The sequence below is a fragment of the Alternaria conjuncta genome (genome assembly GCF_024043145.1).
Source record: "Alternaria conjuncta strain BMP 0040 chromosome Unknown scaffold_3, whole genome shotgun sequence".
Classification (NCBI taxonomy): Eukaryota; Fungi; Ascomycota; class Dothideomycetes; order Pleosporales; family Pleosporaceae; genus Alternaria; species Alternaria conjuncta.
This window is the reverse complement of record NW_026250092.1, coordinates 2,088,532-2,112,231: the sequence shown is the minus strand read 5'-3', so window position 1 is coordinate 2,112,231 and position 23,700 is coordinate 2,088,532. Positions and strand designations below refer to the sequence as shown.

Here is a 23,700-nt window from a genome sequence, read left to right as displayed (position 1 = left end):
TTCCACGGTCAACTTGGGAAACCAAGCTCCAACAATGGCAGACGAGGAAGCCCCTGGTCCAGAGGAGCGTTGCATGTCCAGTCGCGTGAACCGAAAAATGGACATTGCACTTTTACCTTGCTTGTCCCTGTTGTACCTGTTCAATGGATTAGATCGATCGAATGTTGGGAATGCGGAGACGCAAGGTATGTTTTAGATCGATCAGCATCAACCCCATTATGCTGATCATACCCTACGAACACCCAAAGGAACGGTTCTCTCCTAACGTCTTACAATGCAGGGTTCACAAAAGACATCGGCGCAACTCCGGACGATCTCAACTTAGCAGTCTCGCTCTTCTTCGTCACTTTCGTGTTACTCCAGCCTCCGTCGGCGGCGGTGGGGAGATGGCTCGGCGCAAAGCATTGGATTGCTATCATAATGGCAAGACCTACAATATCGTTATTTTCAACCTGCCATTTCTGATACGAAAAGATAGATCGGATGGGGCATCTTCACCCTAGCCCACGCCTTCATCCGCGGCCCCGGCCGCCTCATCGCCGTCCGCCTGATGATCGGAGCCTTCGAAGCAGGCTTCTACCCTACAGCCATCGCGTACCTCTCCACCTTCTACGGGCGCTACGACATGGGCGTCAGGATTGGTCTTTTTTACGGCCAATACGCTATTGCCGGCGCGTTTTCGGGGTCTATTGGTATGTTACCTTACCTTTGTTCAGTAACCCCGTACTGTATGTCATGTATGTGCTAATACGGACCAAGCATTCGGTATCTTCCACCTCAACAACACACGTCTGCATAATTGGCAGTATCTCTTCATCATCGAAGGCAGTCTGACCATCCTCATCGCCATACTCGCGTGGTTCTGGTTACCAGCCGGACCAGGTACCGCATGGTTTCTCAGCCACGAAGAACAAGTCTTTGCTGTTCAACGCATCATCAAGGACAATTCGGCGTGGACTTCGCATGATTTTGGAAGGGATGGCGTGGAGAGGGAGAGGCTGACGAAGCGTGATGCGAGGGAGACGGCGAGGGACTGGAAGTTGTGGTTCTTGCTGTTTTTTAATATCTGTGCGAGTGTGCCTAGTCAGGCTTTTTCGGTTTTCATGCCCATTGTTGTGCAGGGGTTGGGGTATTCGAGTTTGGATGCGAATTTGGTATGTTTATGCACTCATACTCATGCACTCTCCTCTTGACATTACATCTGAAAGCTAACATAAATGACATCTAGATGTCCGTCCCCCCCTTCGTCTGCGGCACAATCGGCCTCTACCTGTTCGCCCTATCATCCGACCACCGCAAAGAACGCGGCTACCACATCATACTCGGCGTGTTCATCTCGCTCCTCGGCCTCATCATCACCGTAACCGCACCCACACACCCCGCCCAATACGCCGGCCTCTGCATCCTCCTCTCAGGCTCCTACATCTCCGCGCCCCTAACCGTCGCCTGGCTCAGCGGCAACAACCCCGAGCCGGGAAAACGTTCGCTGGTGTTAGGCGTCAACGGCTTTGGTAATCTCGCTGGTGTGGTGGGCGCGCAGTTGTATAAAAAGAAGTATGCGCCGAGGTACCTGGTGCCGTTTTATGGGACGTTGGGGTTTGTGGTTGCGGCGTTGCTGGGGTATACGGCGTATAGGTTTATTTTGGTGAAAGTGAATAGGAGGAAGGTGGCGTGGAGGAGGGGGAAGAGCGTGCAGGCTGTTGAGGCGGAGAGGCTGGATGGGGCGAGGTATGCGGATGCGAAGATGACGTTTTTGTATGGGCTTTGATGGGTGTGTTTGCTTGTCGTGAAAGATGGATAAGAGAACATTGCGCGAACGCGAATCGAAAGAGTTGAGTCTTATTGTTGGTCTAGAAACCTATTATGCTCTGTAAACTAAACCTCTTACAAATGTGTCAGAGCAAGAATCTCCATTGTGGTCCTAAATGCAGTGCCATGTATTTCTTGTAGGTACAGACATTGTAATGCGGCGAATCTGAATATACGTGCGCACAATCGCGTTGGTACAGTCAGTTGGCAGTGACCAGGCTTGGTGTGAATACCTACGTATACCATCTTTTCAGCGATTTTACAATCTGCACCACCCTTGAAAAAGATCTGTAGAACGCATCATTAAGATGAGAGTAGTAGGCGTATAAATGACGGGCTGATTTATGATTTTCACAGGTGTGACTACTGCGGTTTACTGCGAGGGATTTGGCACCGAATAATCTTATCATCTCTCTTTCGGAGGGACCGTCCCTCCGAACGAACTGTAGTCTACTAAGAAGGAAGATGAAATAGGATTCTCATTTCATGAAGACCCCTTCACTCCTCCAGATCCCACACATCTCTACTCCTCACTCGTACTACTCCCATCATCCGCAACCATACTCTCCGCCTCCTCCCTACTCTTAAAGTCGCCAAACATGAGATAAACCCCGGGCACCCCATACCCCTGCAACTCCTTCCTGACCCCCTCCCTGGCCGCACTCTTAACATACCTTCTCGCCTCCTGCCACAACCGCTCACTCCCGGCAAGTGGCTCCTCCGCATACCCAATCCACTCGCCCATCCAAGCCTCCCTATCCCTCTCCATCTGCCAAAACGCCAATCCAGCCCTCACGTATATCCAACCTACATCGCTGCCCTCCAGAAACTCCGTCAAGAAGTGTTCGAAATCAGGGTTCAGGCTCTCTTGCAGGATTTTGATGCTGCGGAAACCCCAAAAGGCGGCTTCGGCGTACTGGCCGAGGGCGTTGTAGGCGGCGATGGTGCGGGAGACGAGTTTGAGGCGGAGGACGACGCGGATGGTTATGCCGGTTTGGCCGGCGTAACGACCCGTGGTTATGGCTTCGTGGAAGAAGTCGTCGGCGAGGACGCGGCGGGTACGGCCCGAGATGAGGATGTGGATGGAGTGGAAAGCTTTGTTGTAGAGGTCGAGGGCTTGTTGGGCGGCGGTGTGCTTTTCGTCGGCGGTGAGGGTGTTGATTGGAGAGGGTGTGGCGGAGGCGAGGAGGACGTCGCCGGCTAGCATGTGGTCTGTAGCGTTTTCGACGCTTTCGCGCAGTGTGGGGATGGGAATGGCTTGGAGGCTGGCGAGTTCTTCGCGGACGACGGGGGAGTAGCCGTGGATATGCGTGCTGCTGAGGCCTTTTACGTGTTCGAATGGGAGGAGGAGTTTGCGTTGGAGAGGGAGGGGAATGTTGTGGTCTTGCTGTTCTTGCCCTATGACTGCCTCGCCATTCTCGCCATACGGATCCCGCAGAACGAACGTGGTAGATAGCCGCTCGTTGAGCATAGGGTAAGACAACGCACTGTAGTACCACGTCTTCGTGAATAAGGGCAAGTCATCCACCAGCATAACAACCATATGCTCAGGTACTTCGCCATGAAACGGCGCGGTAATCTGCACAACAGCATGGAAGTCGTTGAACGCATCGGCGCGCGCATCCGTGCAAACAATCGGCACAAGACCCTCGGAGGAAATGTGATTAACTAGAACTACAACGTCAGGATATCAGCCATGCACACCAAATAAACTCTGAAAGACAAGGGAAAAGCTCACGGCGTCCTCGGCGACCGGTAAGTTCCAATTGCTCTGGCACACCATCCGTAGCCATCAGATAAACGCGATACATACCCGCGCTCGGCCAAGGAGTAGCAATCTTGACAAAGACGTTTTCTCGTCTCCATACTGTCTTCGCTTCGGCGTAGATTTGTTTGTTCGCAAGCCAGAGGTTGAAGTCCCATTGGTAGACGCCGCCGTAGAAGCCTTTCGCTTCTAGCTCTTCGCTGCGGACGAGGTGGTCGGCGGGCGTGAAGTAGATGGAGTAGATTTGTTCGCGGAGCTCTAGGGGCAAGCGTAGGAAGGGAAATGGGTTTGGTGTGGCGCTGGTGGTGGTAGTATCCTCGGACATCGTGGGCGGTGAAGGGGGGCGTTGGGGTGGTTTGGGTTTGGATGCGAAGGGGTTGGTTACGAGAGAGGTGAACTGGAACATGGTAGCGAGGGCTCCTAGGTCACAGAGCTTAGGTAGCTCTAGGGAAGTCTGGTACGGGCGGCTGGGAGATGCATGACGGAGGAGGAATTTGCCCCACCTTTAGCTCCGTTGTTAACACCGCGGGCCGAGGCATGCAAGAAAGATGAAGTTTATCGCTGTCCGTTTTTGCTTCCACTCCCAAATCTAATGCTCAGGCAATGTTATTCATGTGCCCAGATTTCGCGTATACTTGTGGCGGCGGTTTACCAGGCCGATCTGAAGTATTCGTGTCCATGCTCAACGACGGTGGTAAGGTGACTGCAAACATGAGTGTCTATATTCATGTCATTATTCCAACATATATAGTACATGTAATAGATATCCAGGACACCCATTCCCGGGTGAAAAACTCCTTTCATATCCGCATCAGAGTGGAACAGTATCTTTTCGTGGTATCTTTCAAATCCTTCAACGTACAATCCGCAGCTCCTCTACCGTGTCTGGGTAGGTGGTACTCCCCCTTGGTGGCTAGCTGCTGCTTCTGGTGCACTCGCTGCTGAAGGCACTGTCGCAGTCTGAGGCGCCGAGTTACCTGCACCCAACCAACTGAATGCGCCTGCCTTCATATCATTGAGCTGAGCTTCTTGCATCTTCTTCTCCTCCTCAGCCATCTCCTTGAGCCATTGCTCTCCGTTTTCGCGGATTTGCTTGTCCAGATGAACGTAGTTTTGCTTGTTGAAGTCGCGGTACATGTCGATCATCATCTTGCCCTCTGACATTCCCTGGCTGATGTTCTGGTCACCGAGAACCATGCCTTGTTTCGGTCCGTCGAGACCCAGACTCTTCATGAACATGCCACCAGCACTTCCCTTGGTCTTCTTCTGCTGCTGCTCGAGGTCGCGCTTGAATTGTTCGCGGAGTTTGGCCTCGCGGCGGGCGTACTCAACCGGAATGTCTTTGCCTTCCATCGACTTGAGAACGGTGCGGACGTCGATTGGTGTACCGGTTTGAGACATCATGGCAAGGTATTCGAGGAAGGGGATCAGGGCTACGAGGCCCTTATCGCCGGGCTCGCCCTTCCACTTGGGCAGGATGATGGCGTTTTCGGGTTGGAGCTTGACGTGCGAGGGGTCGGTGTCGATCATGATGACCTTGGAGAGGTCGCGGTTGAGGTAGGAGAGGTCCTAGAGATGATTAGCAAAAGTCTTATACAGTGAATAATCAACATACCTTGATGTACTCGCCCTTCTCGAAGCGGGTAGCCTCGCGGAACAGTGGCCACATGACGAGACGGAAGGGGTCGAGCTTGCGGATGATGGGGTCGGCGTCCATGGACTTGACGGAAGTGAAGATGACGAGTTCGTATTGCGAGCTGAGGTATCGTAGGAAGTAATCGAGACCAGGTCGCTTCGCTAATCGGTAGCCGTGCTTCGTGGTCCATTCTGAGTGTAGCAGGAGGTCCTCCAGACTGAGTACCAGGGTAAGTTCTGGTGCGCCTCCGGGGATCTTGTCCTTGTCTGGTAGCAACTTCTGGAAGGTAGGCTCAGTGTAGTATGCCTTTTGTCCGTTGATGCGGGCAGCTGCACGGGCGTACATGCCGCCCAACGTCCAGCCATTCGGAGCATCTATGTGTGCGGCTTCCTCTTCTTCGTCCTCCCAGTTTCGGCCCATGAAAAGTGCGCCCGTTGTGCCAAACAGAAGCATACCAAGGTACGACCAGTTGGCGACACGGTTCCGCCGCCTGTCGGTGCTCGTCTCATATGCGGACTTGGGCAGTTCGCCGCCACTACCGCCCTCTCGGCCTCCCGCAGCGCCTGGTGTCGGGTCTTCGTAGAACTCGTTGGGGTCGTTGGGGTCTCGCTTCGCCTTTCCATCGGCTTCAGCATGCTCCTCCGCGAACGTCGAGGGGATTCCATATCGTAGGTCTGGTAGTGGTTTTTGCGGTTGTTGCGACTCTGGGCTCTCAGTGGTGGGGTCGGTGTTCTCGCTGGGCGACTTGGGCCCCGACATCTCCTCCTGCTCCGACATCTTGAAATCCTTTCCAGCATCTTTCGAGGCTTGTGTTGCGCTCTCTACTGGTCTTGAGGGCTGTGTTGGTGTTGTGTTCTTCTCAGGCGCTGATTCTGTGTCGAACTCTGGCTGCTCTGAAGGGTTGACCGGGTTGGGCCGCGCCTTGTTGGCCTCGTCGAACTTGATGGGATCTGAAGGTTTCCAGGTGTTGTCTTTTGGCTTGCCGACCTTGGCATATGTGCGCGTCCATTGCGAGGTGGAAGCTATGGGTGCGATGCGCGGCGCTGCCAGTGCAGACCGCATGCGCAGGGCGCGGAAGGCGGTTCTGGGGAGCATGGCGATAGAAGGGGGGATAAAATACAAATTAAGAAGAAAAGGCGCCTCTAGGAAACATGGGCCGGGCACATGGGGGCGGTGGTGTCGACGGTCCTGCGATGAAATAATTGATGGAGCAGGGCTTGGCGCAATGACGCTGCTCCCTCGCCAGAAATTCGGCCGTGTCGTATGGCAATCGTGGCTTCACCAGTCCAGCAGGAACGCCGAACATGTGGCCCCGCTTAAACACCACCTCCCTCGTCGCCTCCCGCTGCTGACAGACTCGAGTCACATGTCGCCTCACAGGGACTTCTTTGCCCATGCGACTGACTGGAAGGCCTCTGCGGCGACATGCGCCAATGCCCGGAGGAGCACCCTTTCAGCTACTATGCATCCTCCTGCTATGTATAGGCTGCTGGACGACGCCCGCTCATGGCATGACCGATGAAGCCATAGCAGAACTGAGGTAATACTGTGGAAATAACTAGCTAGTGATGCATGCTAATTCCGCAGACAAGAGACACGCGACATCTTCTACCATGGTTTCGACAACTACATGGAACATGCCTTTCCAGAAGACGAGCTACGACCACTCACTTGCGCACCCCTTACGCGCGATCGCAATAACCCCGCCCATATCGAAGTCAACGACGTTCTCGGAAACTACTCTTTGACACTGATAGACAGTTTGTCGACGCTCGCTATCCTCGCTTCCACGCCCGACAACGATGCCGCCGGATCCAACAGACCGTTAAAAGACTTTCAAGATGGTGTTGAGTTATTGGTAGAGAATTATGGAGATGGTTCGTCAGGACCCCGTGGTCGTGGGGCAAGAGCGAGAGGCTTCGACTTGGATAGCAAAGTGCAGGTCTTTGAGACGGTCATCCGCGGTGTTGGTGGACTGCTCAGTGCACACCAGTTTGCAGTTGGAGATCTGCCCATACGAGGTTACGATGCAGGGATAGAGAGGAATGGAGGTCGCGAAGGGATATTCTGGCCCAATGGATTCGTCTACGATGGACAGCTTCTACGGCTTGCTGTAGACCTCACGGATCGACTGCTGCCAGCCTTCAACACGCCAACTGGCCTGCCGTACCCTCGAGTCAACCTTCGATACGGAGTACCCTTCTATGCGAAATCGCCAAACAATATGGATGCCGAGCATGGCCAATGCGGCAGGGATCCAAGCGATAAAGGAACCGAAGTTACTGAGACGTGCAGCGCTGGCGCCGGGAGTCTGGTCCTCGAGTTTTCCGTCCTCAGTCGACTGACTGGCGATTCCAAATACGAAAGGCTGGCCAAAGACGCCTTCTGGGCTGTGTGGCACCGCAGAAGTAGCATTGGGCTTATTGGTGCCGGCATCGACGCTGAGACAGGACAATGGGTGAACTCCTACACGGGCATTGGAGCAGGTATTGACAGCTTCTTTGAATATGCCCTCAAGTCGCATATTCTTCTTTCCGGACTACCTTTCGACAAAGCACGCGAGACTACTGATTCTCCGGAGGCATTTCTAGCTACTTGGCTCGACGCTCACGATGGCATTCGGAGACAGATCTACCGTGGTGCGCAACACCAGCATCCTCACTACGCCCAGGTCGATCTATACACTGGCGCTATCAGGGCATTTTGGGTCGATAGTCTGAGCGCATTCTATCAAGGGCTCTTGACTATGGCCGGCAAGCTCGACGAGGCTATCGAGACGCATTTACTCTACACGGCTCTTTGGACTCGCTATTCCGCAATGCCTGAGAGATGGTCGACTGCGACTGGCAGCATCGAGCATGGCCTTCGTTGGTGGGGCGGTCGACCAGAGTGGATTGAATCGACCTGGTACCTCTATCAGGCTACGAAAGACCCTTGGTATCTCCATGTAGGAGAAATGGCGTTGCGCGACATCAAAAGACGCTGCTGGACTAAGTGCGGGTGGGCCGGTCTGCAGGATGTACGTACTGGAGAACTGAACGATCGCATGGAGAGCTTCTTCCTTGGTGAAACTGCGAAATACCTCTTTCTGCTTTTCGACCCGTCGCATCCGCTCAACACATGGGATGCGCCGTTTGTCTTCACGACTGAAGGGCACCCATTGATCATACCGAAGAGACTTCGTTCCACTCAAAAGACGCGGCCTGATCCTGATCCAATCTTAGAGGTACCTCAGACATGTCCTCTTCCGCCAGCTCTCTTGCCTTTCAGTATCTCTCCGACAGCCGCTCGGACCGATGTCTGGCATGCTGCAAGCCTTGCCAGACTACACCTGATGCCAACCATCGAGACACTTGAGTCACCCCTCATCGAATTCAGCGCCGACCATCCCAGCATCTCTTTATCAGACATACGTTCGCCTTCTAACTACACTTACTATCCATGGACCTTGCCGCCCGAGCTCATTCCGCACAACGCTACAAGTTCAATCTTGGCTGTCAGGACTACCTTTGATCTTTCGTTCCCCAATATGCCAAGCACATCGCTGACAGGTGCGCTCCAAAGAGTGCAGGAAGGCATCCTGGTCAACTCCATGAGTGGGCTGAGGCTTGGCATGGTTCGTGAGCAAGACAAGCCACGTACGATACGACAGCAGCTGGACATGGATGAGCAATTCCGTATCTATGCTATCTCCAACATAGCTCTGGGCCGTGATGAGAAGGTCTTCATGTCTCGTTCGACCATCGACAACTTCAATCCGCTTGACCCGTTCTTCACAAGAACACGAGATTCGCATGCGTTAGACCTGGTCATCGATGTACCGCCGCAGCCTGCACCTGCATCCTCCAAAACGCTGGCAGACCTCCTCAGCGATGCGCTCGGTGAGACGAGCAACTTATCCGACATGGACATCGCCGACGTGATCGATCTAGAAGTGGACCCTGAGGCGCTCGATAGCCAGCCGTCATACCTAGCCACCTTCCTCTCATCGCTTCAAGCCCTCCTCTCCGCCCCACTGCCCACATCCACATCCGCAGCATCTCAATCCCAAGATCCTTCTGAGCAAACCTTGAAACGCCACTTCTTCCCCGCCGCGCTTCCCACTGGCCCCGGCGCAGCACCCATGCCCGGCACCAAAGACCCAGAGATAGCATACAGCCCGGACAACCCGCTCACCTGGTCGAATATATACGTCCACTCCACCACTCTCTGCACAGACCGTCTTCCGCTCGAGGTCGCAAAAAGCCATCAAATCATCGCAATCCCGAGAGGCGATTGCTCCTTCTCGACTAAGCTGCACAACATCCCCGCTTACCCACCCGACGCCTCTTCCCTCCAACTCGTCATCATTGTCAGTTTTCCCGAACACGAACCCAACGAGGATAAGTATACTGCCGAAGCCGATGCTGCGACGCAACAACCCCCTGTGCAGCCGCTGCTGGATGATGTACAATATACCCCAACCGGCATGCTACGACCCAATCCCATTCCCATGATCATGGTGGGAGGAGGGGAGGAGACTATGGCGTTGTTGAGGAGGGCAACGGGAGTTGGTGTGAGGCGGAGGTATTACTTTAGGAGTCAGGGGGTTAAAATTGGGAATTTGATCGTGCTTTGAAGGGGGTAAGACGAGTGCGTGGTATAGGGCGCTGTTAGTTGAGATGACGAAGTATTAAGGCTTTTGTACATAGAGTGTAGAAAACGAATGTGTATATTTGCGCCTTGCTATCGTACGTCTTTTCCGCGGATGCTTGGCATGCTTGTGCTCTTGCATGGCTTAGCGCTTACGGAAGGAGCTGACCGAGGTGCAGGCACACTCGCAGCCTGGTCCTAGTCAGCTTTCCTCCAGAGTTCATTTGAGCTCATACAATCTTCATTCACAGGGTCGGCCCTATCTACGACAGTTTCCGATGTGATGCCACGCAGAAAACATCGAGGTCCACCATCTAGACACTCGCACCGCCGCTCCAGCCTTTCTCTGGCAACCCGAGCTTGAGACCAAGCAAGCACACATCACCGTAGCCAAGCAATGACTTGAAAATATCTCATGAGAAGTTAGTAGTGACTATGATTCTGATCAAGGTTCCCTTCGTTAGTGCCACGCAAGCATGTCGTCGCATTAGCACAGTCTACGGACTGTATCACGATCCGATCCGATCTTTGTGGAAACGAGGCCTTTACCATAGGGCAGCAACGACATCGGAGATCTACGAACCTCTCGATCACGCCAAGAGCCAGATCCGTGTCCTCAAGATCCAGCCCGGACGATGGGACGATGCCATTTCGTGCAGCATAAAAGTGGTTTCCCTGGACCGATTCTTCAAACCTCGGTACAACACTCTATCCTACACATGGGGTAGATCAGGGGACAAAAAATCCATAACCGTCAATCATCAAACCATCGATGTATCCGCAAACCTCTTCATAGCGCTGCGGGCCCTTCGCCGACGATTCTTCACGATTACTATCTGGGCTGATGCGCTCTGCATCAATCAAGAGGATAACGATGACAAGAACAAGCAAGTGGCTCTGATGGGAAGAATCTACAAACAAGGAAGGCAAACGTGGGTATCGCTTGGATGTCCAGACGAGAGATGGGCTGATGGTCGCTGGTCGCCACCATTCCGCCTTCCAGAAAGCGCACCGCTATGCAACCGCCTCATTCGAGGCGCCTGGAGACTATGGTGGCATCACCTAGTGCTACGGCGGTCTTTTCGATCGAGACGGGGCGTTGGCCATATCGCCGACGCAGTCCGCACCATGAGACATACACGCTTACCCGGCAATGCCGATGATCTGGATCGCCTGCACGAACACCAAAAGATAGCCACAGCTATGCTCACATGGCTAGCCACCCACGAGTACTGGTCTAGAGTGTGGATCGTACAAGAAATCGCGCTGTCACGAATCGATCCAATCTGTCTCTTCGGCCGCCACCAAATTCCTCTGCTCTCGCTGGATAGCGTCCTTGGGGACTGTACGGGACCAGACCCGGAGACAGTACCTTGTCCGGCAGTGATTGAGGAAGCATCGTATCGCGCCCAGGAGATATGCATGCTAAGAGACGAGTTTCTCAAAACCCGCATACTGCGTGTAGCGGGTAGCATGGAACTCTTAAGAGCGTTACAATTCGCTAGTTATAGGAACGCCAGCGATCCGCGCGATCACATCTATGGGCTTCGCAGTCTCATTCCGGTAGATGATCAGGAACGGATGAAACCAGACTATAGTTTGTCCACACGGGAACTTTACGCGAGTGTTACTAGATTACTACTAGAAAGGAAGTGGTCCATCAGTCTTCTCTGCTGTGCAGTAGGAACACGCCAGCAGCAAAACGAACACAACCTACCTTCCTGGAGCCTTGATTTCCGCAAACCGATGCCATGGCTCCCGTTTTCGAGCGACGTTCTCAGTGTGCAAGAACATGACAACATGGACAACAAGGGCCCAGACAGACTCCACATTCTCCGTCTCTGGGGTGAAAGCCAAGAAGAAACCATCACTGGATTCGTCTTCCCGAAAGGCTATGATGTGCTTGAACACATATCTGACCCGGATACGTCTCGTCACGTTTCCGAATTCTTGAAAAGCAACATCTTTGGACCAAACGAGAGATGGAGACGTTATACAGATGCTCGTACGGAAATCCAAGAGCAGTACGCCGTCTTCAGCACAGATCGAGGGAGGATTGGAAAATGTGTTAATAATGTAAGGCAAGGGGACGAGATATGGAGTTTTGAGGGATCAGTAATTGCCTTTGTACTAAGACCGCTGGCTGAATCTGGAGTGCAGGAGGATGCTGTGAGGGATAGGTATAGATTGGTTGGTGCGTGTAAGTCTTTGGGTGAAGTTGAGAATACATTGGATCTACCAGAGCGGGCGAAGAGGATGATTGAAATTGTATAGGAGATGGCGTCGATCGCAAAGCCCACAACCGAAGTTATGCGAAGAGACTCATCAGGCTCGAGCTTAAGAGATGGAAGGGAAGGGCGGACGACTCGTGCCGTTTTCGCCGATCACTGAAGACACGCGCACATGTCGCGTGGGGTGCGCCTGCGCAGTCGAGGCAGACAGCGTCGATAGAGTCCTGAGATAAGGATGGCCCAACTGTCTAGTCTACATCTCTTGCGCAGGAGTAGGGCCTCTCTTGAGTTTCTCCTCATTCGTCGCAGTCGAGATATTGAATCGTGGGAGAGTCATTCTTATCGTGGAGATAAGGGGCCCTACACTAAAATAGCTCCCTTGGCATGCTTCATCTCGTGCTTACTTCCTCCAACCACAGCTCCTCAACTGCATTTCGCCATCTCGAGAAGGCTCCCGCAATTCCCTGCGTCTCCGTCGCAGCCACATGCGCCGTTATGTTGCACGCTCGATCGCCTCTGGGCAGCGATCGTAATTCCACGGAGCGGGCCTCGAAAGCCACAACACGGACCCGCTACAGCGAAAGAGGCAGGCGACCAATGCGCCCAGCCTGACTATCTTTTCCACTACAGCTGCGGCTACACCGAAGTGTCTAATTAGTCCCTTCGTCATGCGCCTATCCGGAGTCAGAGGACCTCGCTGCGAGACAAGTCTGCTGCCGGTACATTCTCGTGTTCGTTGGCAGTCTGCAATAGCCGCTTCCTACGGGTTCCTGCAGGCAAAACAAAAGTAGCGACGCGTATTCCCTTCCTCCTCACGGGCAAGGCGACGGCACGCTACTTCAGGGGCTCCGCCGCCGTTGTCGTCCGATACCGCAAAGGTACTTTTGCCTTCTCCATGTGAACGCATGAAACATTCGTGATCTCCCGGCCCATGGCTCTATCCGGAAGGTCAGGATCGTCGCCTCGGGCACACAATGCACGATATAATGCCCAGACCAATATAACAGGGCCTCCGAAGCTTGCCTGCCTATTTCACAGTGTCGCCAAGCCTCCGCTCTGCTGTCTCCTACCATCGCGCCGGTCGACTACGCGTGCAGCCAGTCCGAGAAAGGCAGCCGGTGATCGTTCCCTTGTCGCGTGGACGGCCTACTAATCGTACGCGCCTGGTGTTGCATCAACCATTCGCTCCGTATTCTCAAAAGGGTCAGGACCGAGTGTGGAGAGTCGTTCGGGGGGTAGATGTGGCGAGGCAGCTGTTCATGTATAAGAGGAGTGGTATACTGTTTCAAAGCATTACTTTTGAGCACATCACCTGTCTCTAGTCTCTCATTTCTACTTCACTCGTTCCCACGATGCGTTCCGTTCTTCTCGCGTCGCTGGCATCGCTGTCTGCCATCAGCGTCTATGGCCACCCCCACGCTTCATGGCAAGGCCGCAGCACACTTACTCGCCGCGCTGTCGACTTGGACTCGTACCGCATGAAGCATGCTGCTGCCTACAAGAACGTTGCCGAAGTTGTGGCTGATCCTAACATCAACACACTTGCGAAGCGTGCAAGTGCGGAGGACGTTGCTACCGACCTGGTCAAGGCTACGATCCCTGATGCTACCTTCCGTCTTGTCAAGGACTCGTACGTTGGCGACAACGGAGTAGCCCACTTCTACTTCAAGCAAACCGCCAACGGTCTTGACATCGATACCGCGGACTTCAATGTCAACGTAAGTCAACAACCTCTAAAAAAACGTATACTCTCTGTGTTGGATATCGTGCTAATACCCCACAGGTCGGTCGTGATGGCAATGTTTTCTCTTTCGGAAACTCGTTCTACAAGGGTGCTATCCCAGCGCCGCCAAGTCTGAGCAAACGTGACAGCGCGGCACCCGCCAATGCGCTCAAGTCCGCTATCAACGTTCTTGGACTGCCAGTTTCCGCTGAGGAGGCTATCGCCGAGGCAAAGGAAGCTACCGAGACCTATGCTATCAAGAAGACTACCGGATGTGTCAGCGAGCCAGAAGCACGCCTTGTCTACCTCGTAGATGAGGAGGGCAAGCTCGCTCTTACCTGGAGAATTGAGACTGATGTCATGAGCAACTGGCTCCTGTCTTACGTCGATGCTGAGGATGGCGAGAAGGTGCACGCTGTTGTTGACTACTCTGCCGATGCTGAGTACAAGGTTTAGTAAGTAGCCACGACTATTAGATACGTTCATCACTAACAGCTATCAGTCCCTGGGGTATCAACGACCCATTTGAGGGTGACCGCAAGCTTGTCGAGGATGACTTCTCCCCCGCTGCTAGTGAATTCGGTTACCACAACGACGGCAAGCAGACTTTCAAGACGACCCGTGGAAACAACGGTATTGCCCACACCAACTGGGAGAACGTCAACAGCGGATTCCTCAACCTTCCCCGTCCCCAGAGCGAGGATCTGGTCTTCGACTACCCGTTCTCTCTCAACGACACCGACTGGATGGGGTATGCCAACGCCTCCATTACTCAGCTCTTCTACACCGCCAACAAGTACCACGATGTTCTGCACACCCTCGGTTTCAACGAGAAGGCCGGAAACTTCGAGATTAACAACAACGGCGCTGGTGGTGCCGGTCAGGATTTCGTCTACCTCAACGCTCAAGATGGCTCCGGCAAGAACAACGCCAACTTCGCCACACCTCCCGATGGTCAACCAGCACGTATGCGCATGTACATCTGGAACACAACAACCCCCTACCGCGACAGCAGCTTCGACGCCGGAGTTGTCATCCACGAGTACACCCACGGCCTCTCCAACCGTCTCACCGGTGGTCCCCTGAACGCCGGTTGCCTTTCTCTGCTCGAATCCGGCGGCATGGGCGAAGGCTGGAGCGACTTCTACGCGACCGCCATCCGCCTCAAGACCGGCGACACCCGCAAGACCGAATACCCCATGGGCGACTGGATCAGCGGACGTCCTCTCGGAATCAGGAACTACCTCTACTCCACCGACCTCAACAAGAACCCACAGGTCTACTCCGACGCCGATCTCTACGAAAAGGTCCACCCCATCGGCAACATCTGGGCGTCTATGCTCTACGAGATCCTCTGGAACCTCATCGACAAGTACGGCAAGAACGACGACTGGCTCCCCAAGCTCGACAGCAAGGGCATCCCGTCTGACGGAAAGTACCTCGCTATGAAGATCGTCATGGACGGTATGGCGCTGCAGCCTTGCAACCCCACCTTTGTCTCTGCTCGTGATGCGATCGTCGATGCGGACAAGGCGCTCACGGGTGGTGAGAACGTCTGCGAGATCTGGAGCGGATTCGCGAAGCGTGGTCTTGGCGAGGGTGCAGTCTACGCTCCTACCGGCCGCACGAACAGTTTCGATATCCCTGAGGGTGTTTGCGGTGGTGGCAACTCGACGAAGGCGACGAAGATGAAGATGCATAAGAGGAGGGTTCAGCCTGTTGAGCTGAAGTACTAGACGCATGAGGTCTGAGCATGGAGTGGAGTTTTGCATGTGGCGATGTTGTTGTTGACGAGTGTATGATGATACCTGCATTGGGCGGCGTTTTAGAGAGGCATATACTGCTTCCTGTTCCTTTAATGAATAATCTTATCCTTCCATCAATTTGGCTCCCTCTCTTGCTGTAAGCCTTTTCCCTTGTTCGAATTTCCCCGCCGCCTGTGCTACATACATTATGCATAGCAGCAGCACAACATATACTTCGTTCAAACCGTATGTCGGTGCACATCCCACGCCTCAACCCAGCAGCTCACCACGATCCATGTCGCAATGCACATCCCCACATATCCATAAACATCCCATTACCCTCGCCCCTCGTGCTCTCCGTTCAGCCCCAAACACCATCCTGCATCCTGCAACCCGCATCCTTCCATCTCCTCGGTAACCGAACCCCCCGGACCCAGCTATTTCAAGTACCCATACACACCTTGTCATACGCGCGGTAAAGCCATGTGACCATCCCCCATGCCAGCGCATCGTATCACAAAAGGAGAAAGGTCTACTACTATATGCTACGCGAACGTGGGGGCTGTGTTCGGGAATAAAGCGTTAATTTAATGTCCATGATAGGACATGGATGGGCGTCTAGAAAGACTTTTAATCGCCGAAACCACAGGGGTGAGAACGGCGACTTCTAGATGTGGGTGCTGGATATGCAGGACTTCTGAAAACGGTTCTGGGTTAGCCATGGTATGTGGTCTTTGCGCGACTAGAGTGCTCCACTGCTGAGGAAGTAAGTGTGCTCGTGACGCTTGGGATGTTACACAGGAATATCCACTGAGGGTGTATGACGGGCCTTCGATCTGTGCAATCCCCGATGGGCATATGTGATGAAAGTGGAGTGTGGAACTTAATGTATATGTTGAATTCGCTGTAAAAATGCAAACAATGTAATGAGGTAGAGCGGTGATGTCGTGCCCAAATGAGTATGATCCCATACTTCCCATCTAAGTAACATGCTTGTGGACTCATTTGACGGCCTTTGATGTCGCGTCATGCTCACTAGCATCATCATCCAAATCGTCGTCCCATTCGTCCCTCCTTACACCGCTCTGTTCAGCCACTGAAGTAGCACCAGGCGGCGGCGCATCGTCATCGCTCTCGTCTTCGAACGCGGCTGGATCGGCCAGTGGCTGACTCTCCGGATCCACGTTCCTTCTTTCTTCGGGGCTCGTCCGCTTTGGTGCACCCTCCACTCCTTCATCCGCAGAGACGGAGATGCCCCTCCGACCCCACTTATTCTTCGGTTGCGTGGTATCGTTGCGCTGTCCAGCGGTCTCCTCGTCATAGTCGAAGTCCATGCTCTTCCTGCCCACGAATCGACCCACGATCCATCCACGGCCGAGATCATCCGAATCTACCACACCGCCGTGTCGGAGCTTCACGCGTTGGCGTGTGTAGTATACCCATGCGAAGTCGATCATGAGTGCCGTCTGTATGGAGCCCCAGACCCACGATGTAGGGTCGAGATAGTCGTCTTCCTTGACGCCGCGCATGATCCAGTTGAGAACATATAGGGCGCGGTATGTACCCAGTGTGACTAGGTAGTAGGAGTCGATGACGGTGGGTACGGTGGTTTGACGGAGGAGGAGCAGTTGTGGGATGACGCAGACAGATTCGAGGATTTCGGAAAAGACCCAGAGAATCTATTATGTCAGTATGCAATCGTGCTTGGTAAGTGGTGTGGAGGTCTTACCTTCATGAAGGTGCTATGCCCGAGAACGTGATCCCTAAACATAAGGTACCAGAATGGGGTGATGAGGATGCTGCCTAGCAGACAGTACATGCCAAACTTCCATGCCTTCTCTCGCTCCCTTGTGCGCGCGTATACACTGGTCATCAAGAAGATGATGTATAGCGATGATAGCGTGTAGAATATCTGACCGGTTAGCCGCGGACGCGTATACGTATGCCGGGCCTCTGTACCTTCAGCGAGAAGTTCCACGTATGCCACCCATCTTTGGTAATGGACGAGCTGAAGATATCGAGATATCGCGTGCCGAAGACGAGCGCGTAGAGGACCTGGGTGATGAGGGATACACCTTCATACATCAGCCCATGTCGCAAGCTTCAAGTGGTGATAAAGCCAACTCACCCTCAGCGCTGCTGTTAGAGTGTATCGCCCATATCAGTATCAGCTTCGATGACGTATGCGAGACGTCGCCGAGGATGTGAAAGAGGTTGAACCCCATCTTGGGGATAAATAATGCTATGCGACGGCTACACAGCACTAGGCCAGCCGCCTGTCGCCTACGTGTTGGGGCTCAAAGCGCGCTTCCGGCACTCGGTGCCAACAAGAGGATCGGGGATAAATAGGTGCCGGCGCGAGGATGTGCAGCACCACTTCCAGTAGGATTTGGGGTCGACGATAGGAAAGGATGGGGAGGCGATGGGCGGGCTGGTTGGTGATGCGTAATGTCTTCCCCGGGTTTGACGCAAGCTACCACGCTACATGTAACGTGCTTGGCAATTCCCAAGGGTCCACACTAGCGTGTCACATACGGCCTAGTCGCTCGAGCTAGCCTGGAGAATCGGAACGCGAGGCTGCAAACTCCACATCTGGTTCTGAGATATGTGGTCTAGCTTTGAGGATTTGCAGGAGATTAAAGATTGTTGGCGAGCTTAGACGATGTTGAGAATTGCGTTTGCATGCATGCGTCTTTCTCGATAGGCGGTCGGACTGTGCACCGATCCGGCATAGGCTACCGACTGCTTGGTCGGAACGCTCATCGTGACCTTGTAGCTCAGAAGTTTTGATCTACTAAAGCCCGTTCTCAGCAAGCGTAACTTTTAGATCGACCCGTATATCACTCGAGGGGCAGCATTTGCGAGGCCGGGTGCCAGTGGATCTGCACTAGATGACACCGAGAGGCTCGTTTCGCTTTTGAACCTCAGCGCGCGTGCTTGTGCAAGTCGAAGTATGTCACAAAAGGATTGCTGCATATCGCACAAAGAGTTGAAGTCAAAAGCGGGACCACATTACAAATGTATGGCACGATAATAGTCGGGCGGTGTGAGGCGCAGCGAGCGAGCCAAGCGGACATTGTGGCTCAACTTACGCCCCGTGCTATTCCGAGATGCGAAGTCCACACAGCCTTGCAAACGAGCGTCTATATCGTCCATAGATCCCGTCGCAGTATTTCAGTAAGTCGAATAGTGAACTACAGCGCCGCATAGGTGCCACTCGCAGCCTCATATCGGTGTTTCTTGCGGCGAAGATCATGGACGCCTGGGTCAGGACTCCAAGGCATCCAACGTGGCGCGCGGGACGGATGGCAGCATCCTTAGACCAGGTACGCAATCCTTCACTGTACCTAGGTATACTTCGAGAAGGTCATATGTGTTCCGCATCCGTAACGGTGAAGACGTTGCCGACTCTAGGCGGACATGCAGTGGTTGCGATGTGAGTGGCCAACTTCGTCACTTCGCAATATCTCAGGCAAAAGTGCGGATCCAGCCCCTCAGGCTGCGTGCAACAGTACGATGTACGGCGTAGTTATTGCAAATACCCGCGATGGAACAGATCTACCAAGTGCCGCGACGTGTATGTTTCCATTTTCACTTCGGAACGGTTGTCAACCGGGAAGGCTGAGTGAATCAAGGCAGATTCTGCGCCCATAAAAAAAGCAAGACAGAAACTGCAAGTCGGAGGACGAACGTAAAACAATGGAGTCGCAGCTATATCAAGAGTCAAAAGGCAGTGTACCAAGATCTGGAGCCGCCGCTTGCTGCGGTCGCAAAGTTCAGTGCGTCACCATAGGCACCACCCACGCTCCACTTCACGAAAAGACCATGAAGGACGCTCTTCAACACAAGAAGTGTCGCAGGTATTCTGCCGATACGAAGCCCCCGACGAAACACGGCAAACAAAGTAACGAGTGAGGATCACCGTTGGAAGACAACAAGGAAGCGGGGTCTTCGGGCGCTGGACCGCCGCACAAACGAAGTCTTTTAGCCGTCCAACAACGCACAGCCCAGATTGACTAGTAGCAGATATGTACCATGGCGGTGGGGGGTCACACCCACTGAGCATTGTGCGGAAGGTCGCTGTCGGCGGTATTCCACGGAGCAGACCCGTGGTGTGGGGCGAGAATCGACATGGCAGACGTACACGCTAGCAAGCGACGTGATGTGGATAGCTGTGGTGGCAGTGATCTTCGCTGATATCGTGAGCAAGTGCTGTGTGAGAGGTGCGACGAAGAGGAGGTGAGTTGGAAGGGTGGGAACAAGGACGAAAGGGGCGAATTAGCGGTCATTGCCCAGCCGAAGCGTATATTAGCGGCCAATAGAAATTACCGCAAGCGTGCATTTAAGCGCCGTCGCGTCCTTCGCTTTCAGCTTACGCACCCTATGCGGGGCAATTTACTGGCTTTGAGGCAGCTCGACGGCACAGCTGTCCAGGCGCACCGAATGGGAAGACACGGCTGGCCAAATTTCCTCGTTGCTGCGCGATGGAGTGCACCCCTTGTTGACGGCATCCTATGGCGCCGCCAGCACAGACAGGTTCGTCAATATCACGCTGCATCGAAAAGAGATTAACCCGCTGGGTCGCGATTGTGGGAGGAGTCTCAGACGTCAGGGCCGACGTCAGGGTGGCCGCCTTACTGAAGGTTACATTTGACTTCCACCCTCAAAAAACCATAGGTATGCGCACTAGCCACGGTGCCGTGTAGCGGGCACACCCTGGCCGGCCAGGCGTGTAGCGGAATCCGATAGCAAGGCTGCCGCGACGCCCACACGGTCATGATCACCGTTGTTGCAGGACACCACCTAGAAAACCCAGCGCAGCGTTCCGGGCCAGCAAATGGGCCGGACACAACCGTCGAGCAACGCTGCATGGCTGGCCAATTCGCGGCTCAAGCGCAAGGCATGGCATGCTGGGGTCAGGGCCGCCAAACCACGTAGAGACAAGAGAAGAGCAGGGTGAAAGCTCGGGGCGCTAACGTGCAGGCCTGACCGTCAGTGCGCAGCAGCATCCTTCAAAGCCTACTGGGGGTGGCACGTTAGAGTCGACGCACTAGAAGTGACCTGCACTCGAGGCCGCTATACCGCTACCATCTTGATAAATATGACTGAGGCGTTCCCCTAGCCTAGTCGTCCAGCTCGAGCCTGAATATCATCACCGTGCGCCGCATCCTCTTCTTGCTACCGCCCGTCTCCAGTCTGCTACATTAGCGACCAGCAGTAAGGCGCAGCACATAAGCTTCTTCAAATCCTACCCGCAGCCGCAGTTGTCATGTCTATCATACTTGAAGGTGCTGTCCTCCCTCCGCATCATCTCCAAGACAAGTCAGCCTCGTCCTGGCCAAGTCCCTACCACCCTCAGTACTACCCCGCGTTGGCCTCCTCGCCTGGCACTATGTCTCCACAGTCCTTCCATTCATACAATCCACGCTTGCCAGAAAGCCCTCTGCCTTCTCAAGAGCTCAACTGTCAGCCGACTACTGGGTGGTATGCCCCCTCAATTTCGGCCCCAGAGTGCCATAGCGAGGTTTGTACTTCACCCTTGTTGCGAGATCGGCTGCTCATATGCCGTCGTCTAGACCACATACGCCTCATATGGCTATATACCTCCACACGCGGCGCAGGTCAACTTGTCACCGCCTGCGTCTGCATCCTACTACTCAGCAACAGCTCCAGTGTCCACTACGCATTCAACAACAGCCATCTCTCCAGGTACCGTCTACTCTCGGGAATCCGTGGTACCAGAGTCAACACGGCCATCTGAAGAGCCCCAACCCGACGCAAGGACTGTCTTGCATCAGCCTACTTCTCGCTACAGGAGACAGTCTCACTTCATGGACCGGACTCACAGCGGTTCAGAATCGTTGCATTCGGCCGCAGTGGACGGCTCCTGGACGATGAACGCACTAGGAATTCATGCGAACCACGAAGCCTATTATCCAGCATTCCCAACCCATAGTCCCCGCGTGAGTGAGCCATCAACAGAGCTATCGTCAAGCCACATGCCCTCGCCACAACCCCGACGCATGTACACACCGATCGCTCCTCTACCCCTGGAGACGCCCCGTTCGCACGGAACCAAGCGACAGAGGGAAGACGACGAAGAAGAAGAGCCCAAGCGAAGGAAGCGATCCGACTCACAGATATCGTCCCAGTTTGAGCTCAGTGAGGAAGACCGTCTGCTTCTTCGGCTCAAAGAGGAAGAGCACATGCCTTGGAAGGACATCGCAGCACGCTTTGTCAAAGACTTCGGCAGGCAGTACCAAATACCCGCACTTCAGATGCGTATCAAGCGACTAAAAGAACGGATGCGTCAGTGGACTGAAGTAGACGTCCAAGCACTGCGCAAAGCCCATGACTACTGGGTGCAAAACAAGTTCGATATTATCGCGCAAAAGGTATGCATCACCACCATCGATCCCAAGTACAGCCACTGACTGCTATAGATGCTCGATTACGGCGCAGAAGAAAAATGGACCGCACGCCAATGCTCTCGCAAATGGCAAGAGATCGATCCAACGCCAATACCCTACACGCAGTTCGATCACCACGTCCAGCACGTCCAGCAAGGCTTTGCACCCTACGCGATGAGCCCCATCGAGCCCACGCCCATGAACTTCCCTCCCTTCCTGCACCAGCACCATACCACCTAGTCAACCTCGCCAGTGTCAGCCTCGCTTATTACGGCAGGAGGATGCGGGTAAACCACGCCGCATCGCTCTTCCTTTCTGATTCTTCCACTCCTAGGGATTGTCCCATCGGGGCAACATGTCTAAGTCTAAACGCTTCCCGCGATGCGGCACAGAGTCACAGACACACCGGCGTTTAGCAAAGCGAGAGAAAAAAAACGGGCGGCTTGCATGGCTTGGGTCAGGGAGTTCTATGGGGCACAGCAAGCAGCAACCAGCGCGCAACGCTTCTTAACGTTCGCCTTTTATGTCATTTATCTTCTTCTTTCGCTCGATACCCTTGCTTAACTAACTACATTTGTTGAGTTATCTTATTTCAAATACATATAACGATCATCTTCATCTCCTTTCCTGTTGTTGAGTCGCAGCTAGATCTCACAGGCCATCTGCGCGGCCCCCTTCTTCTGCTTCCACATGTGCAACACGCGCACATCACATATCCCTGCTGCGCGTCTTTTCGGTTGTTGCAAGCTTCAAAGACAGCGCGTCTGCATCTACACGTGGAATGAGACAAAACGAGATCGCGTATCTCGCTCCCAAAACCGTTAAACCCTTCTTCATTTTCCCTTTCTGTCGCTCGCGCATGCGCTTTTCGCACCGCCCTAACTAACCTTATGCCGCCTTGTGGGGCCCTCGTTTTTGTTCTGGTCCCTCGCTCCTTCTTCAACGGGGCACCCATCTCCGTTACCACACACCCACCTGTGCCGAACTGCGCCGCAATACAGTACAGTCGTGCCGCAATCACGATTGTATCGATTTTTGGCGCACTGGTTTCAGATGTCTTAATAGGAAGCGCTGTGACAGGTTCGCTTATGACTTGACAAGGCTCTATTTATTTTTTTTCGCGGCTGCTCATGTGGTTAGTGGACACGAGACAACCGTTTTTTGCGGCAGAGGTTTGGGGCTTGGGCTTTCACCCGCGCGGCTCGCGTGTCTTGAGGGCGGCACGGTGGTGGTGGTGCCGTACCTTCGCGCAGACGGTTTGGAGATGGGTGCGGCGCCGCAATCGGGCCTTTCGTGTCTTGGTGCCCTGCCCGCTATGGAGAAGCGATGGACACTGTTACATTCGTCGTTCCTTCGTGTGAATCCTGTCAAAGGGCACGGGGACATGACGTGCTCTCGCGATGAATGCCAATGCGCGCGTAGTCTGCCTTGATGATGCAGGTCACGCATTCGGGTCTGTTACGTATAGCACTGCGCATTCTGTTCTGTCGCCTGGGTAAGATGCATCATCGCTGTGGCTGCGCTATTTGCTTAGCTATGACGGTACGCATGGGTCGTCTGCCTCCTACCTCCGACTTTTCCGAGTATATCGGTGCTTGTGTAAGAAATGTTAGTAGTAAGAAGGCGTGATCGACGCCAGCATCCCTCGTATACCTCCATTCCAAGCTCGTGACTGGTCAGCATAGTCAGCCCTATGTGTAAGCTACGTGGTACAGTCCCTTCTCCACGCGAGCACGTAACAACTTATCT

The 23,700-nt window shown here is 53.9% G+C and overlaps 7 protein-coding genes across 7 annotated transcripts; 4 read left to right on the top strand and 3 right to left on the bottom strand.

Moving 5' to 3' along the window:
* Nucleotides 1–34: 34 nt before the first annotated feature.
* On the top strand, nucleotides 35–1,768 carry J4E85_002686 (uncharacterized protein; the record flags this gene model as incomplete). Its single annotated transcript, XM_051466962.1, has 5 exons — nucleotides 35–185; nucleotides 281–423; nucleotides 479–692; nucleotides 760–1,154; nucleotides 1,229–1,768. The coding sequence occupies 5 exons, from the start codon at nucleotides 35–37 to the stop codon at nucleotides 1,766–1,768; spliced, it is 1,443 nt and encodes a 480-aa protein (XP_051329817.1).
* A 564-nt stretch (nucleotides 1,769–2,332) lies between these two features.
* Nucleotides 2,333–3,980, bottom strand: J4E85_002685 (uncharacterized protein; the record flags this gene model as incomplete). The annotated part of the gene is made up of 2 exons (XM_051466961.1): nucleotides 2,333–3,477; nucleotides 3,623–3,980. The coding sequence occupies 2 exons, from the start codon at nucleotides 3,978–3,980 to the stop codon at nucleotides 2,333–2,335; spliced, it is 1,503 nt and encodes a 500-aa protein (XP_051329816.1).
* Nucleotides 3,981–4,450: 470 nt separating this feature from the next.
* Nucleotides 4,451–6,305, bottom strand: J4E85_002684 (uncharacterized protein; the record flags this gene model as incomplete). Its single annotated transcript, XM_051466960.1, has 2 exons — nucleotides 4,451–5,143; nucleotides 5,190–6,305. The coding sequence occupies 2 exons, from the start codon at nucleotides 6,303–6,305 to the stop codon at nucleotides 4,451–4,453; spliced, it is 1,809 nt and encodes a 602-aa protein (XP_051329815.1).
* A 338-nt stretch (nucleotides 6,306–6,643) lies between these two features.
* Nucleotides 6,644–9,828, top strand: J4E85_002683 (uncharacterized protein; the record flags this gene model as incomplete). The annotated part of the gene is made up of 2 exons (XM_051466959.1): nucleotides 6,644–6,750; nucleotides 6,798–9,828. 2 exons carry the CDS (start codon nucleotides 6,644–6,646, stop codon nucleotides 9,826–9,828), a joined length of 3,138 nt encoding a protein of 1,045 aa, XP_051329814.1.
* A 3,597-nt stretch (nucleotides 9,829–13,425) lies between these two features.
* J4E85_002682 (uncharacterized protein) lies at nucleotides 13,426–15,532 on the top strand (the record flags this gene model as incomplete). The annotated part of the gene is made up of 3 exons (XM_051466958.1): nucleotides 13,426–13,791; nucleotides 13,857–14,251; nucleotides 14,299–15,532. The coding sequence occupies 3 exons, from the start codon at nucleotides 13,426–13,428 to the stop codon at nucleotides 15,530–15,532; spliced, it is 1,995 nt and encodes a 664-aa protein (XP_051329813.1).
* Nucleotides 15,533–16,542: 1,010 nt separating this feature from the next.
* On the bottom strand, nucleotides 16,543–17,766 carry J4E85_002681 (uncharacterized protein; the record flags this gene model as incomplete). Its single annotated transcript, XM_051466957.1, has 4 exons — nucleotides 16,543–17,220; nucleotides 17,271–17,453; nucleotides 17,501–17,616; nucleotides 17,670–17,766. The coding sequence occupies 4 exons, from the start codon at nucleotides 17,764–17,766 to the stop codon at nucleotides 16,543–16,545; spliced, it is 1,074 nt and encodes a 357-aa protein (XP_051329812.1).
* Nucleotides 17,767–21,540: 3,774 nt separating this feature from the next.
* On the top strand, nucleotides 21,541–22,191 carry J4E85_002680 (uncharacterized protein; the record flags this gene model as incomplete). Its single annotated transcript, XM_051466956.1, has 2 exons — nucleotides 21,541–21,936; nucleotides 21,985–22,191. The coding sequence occupies 2 exons, from the start codon at nucleotides 21,541–21,543 to the stop codon at nucleotides 22,189–22,191; spliced, it is 603 nt and encodes a 200-aa protein (XP_051329811.1).
* Nucleotides 22,192–23,700: the final 1,509 nt, after the last annotated feature.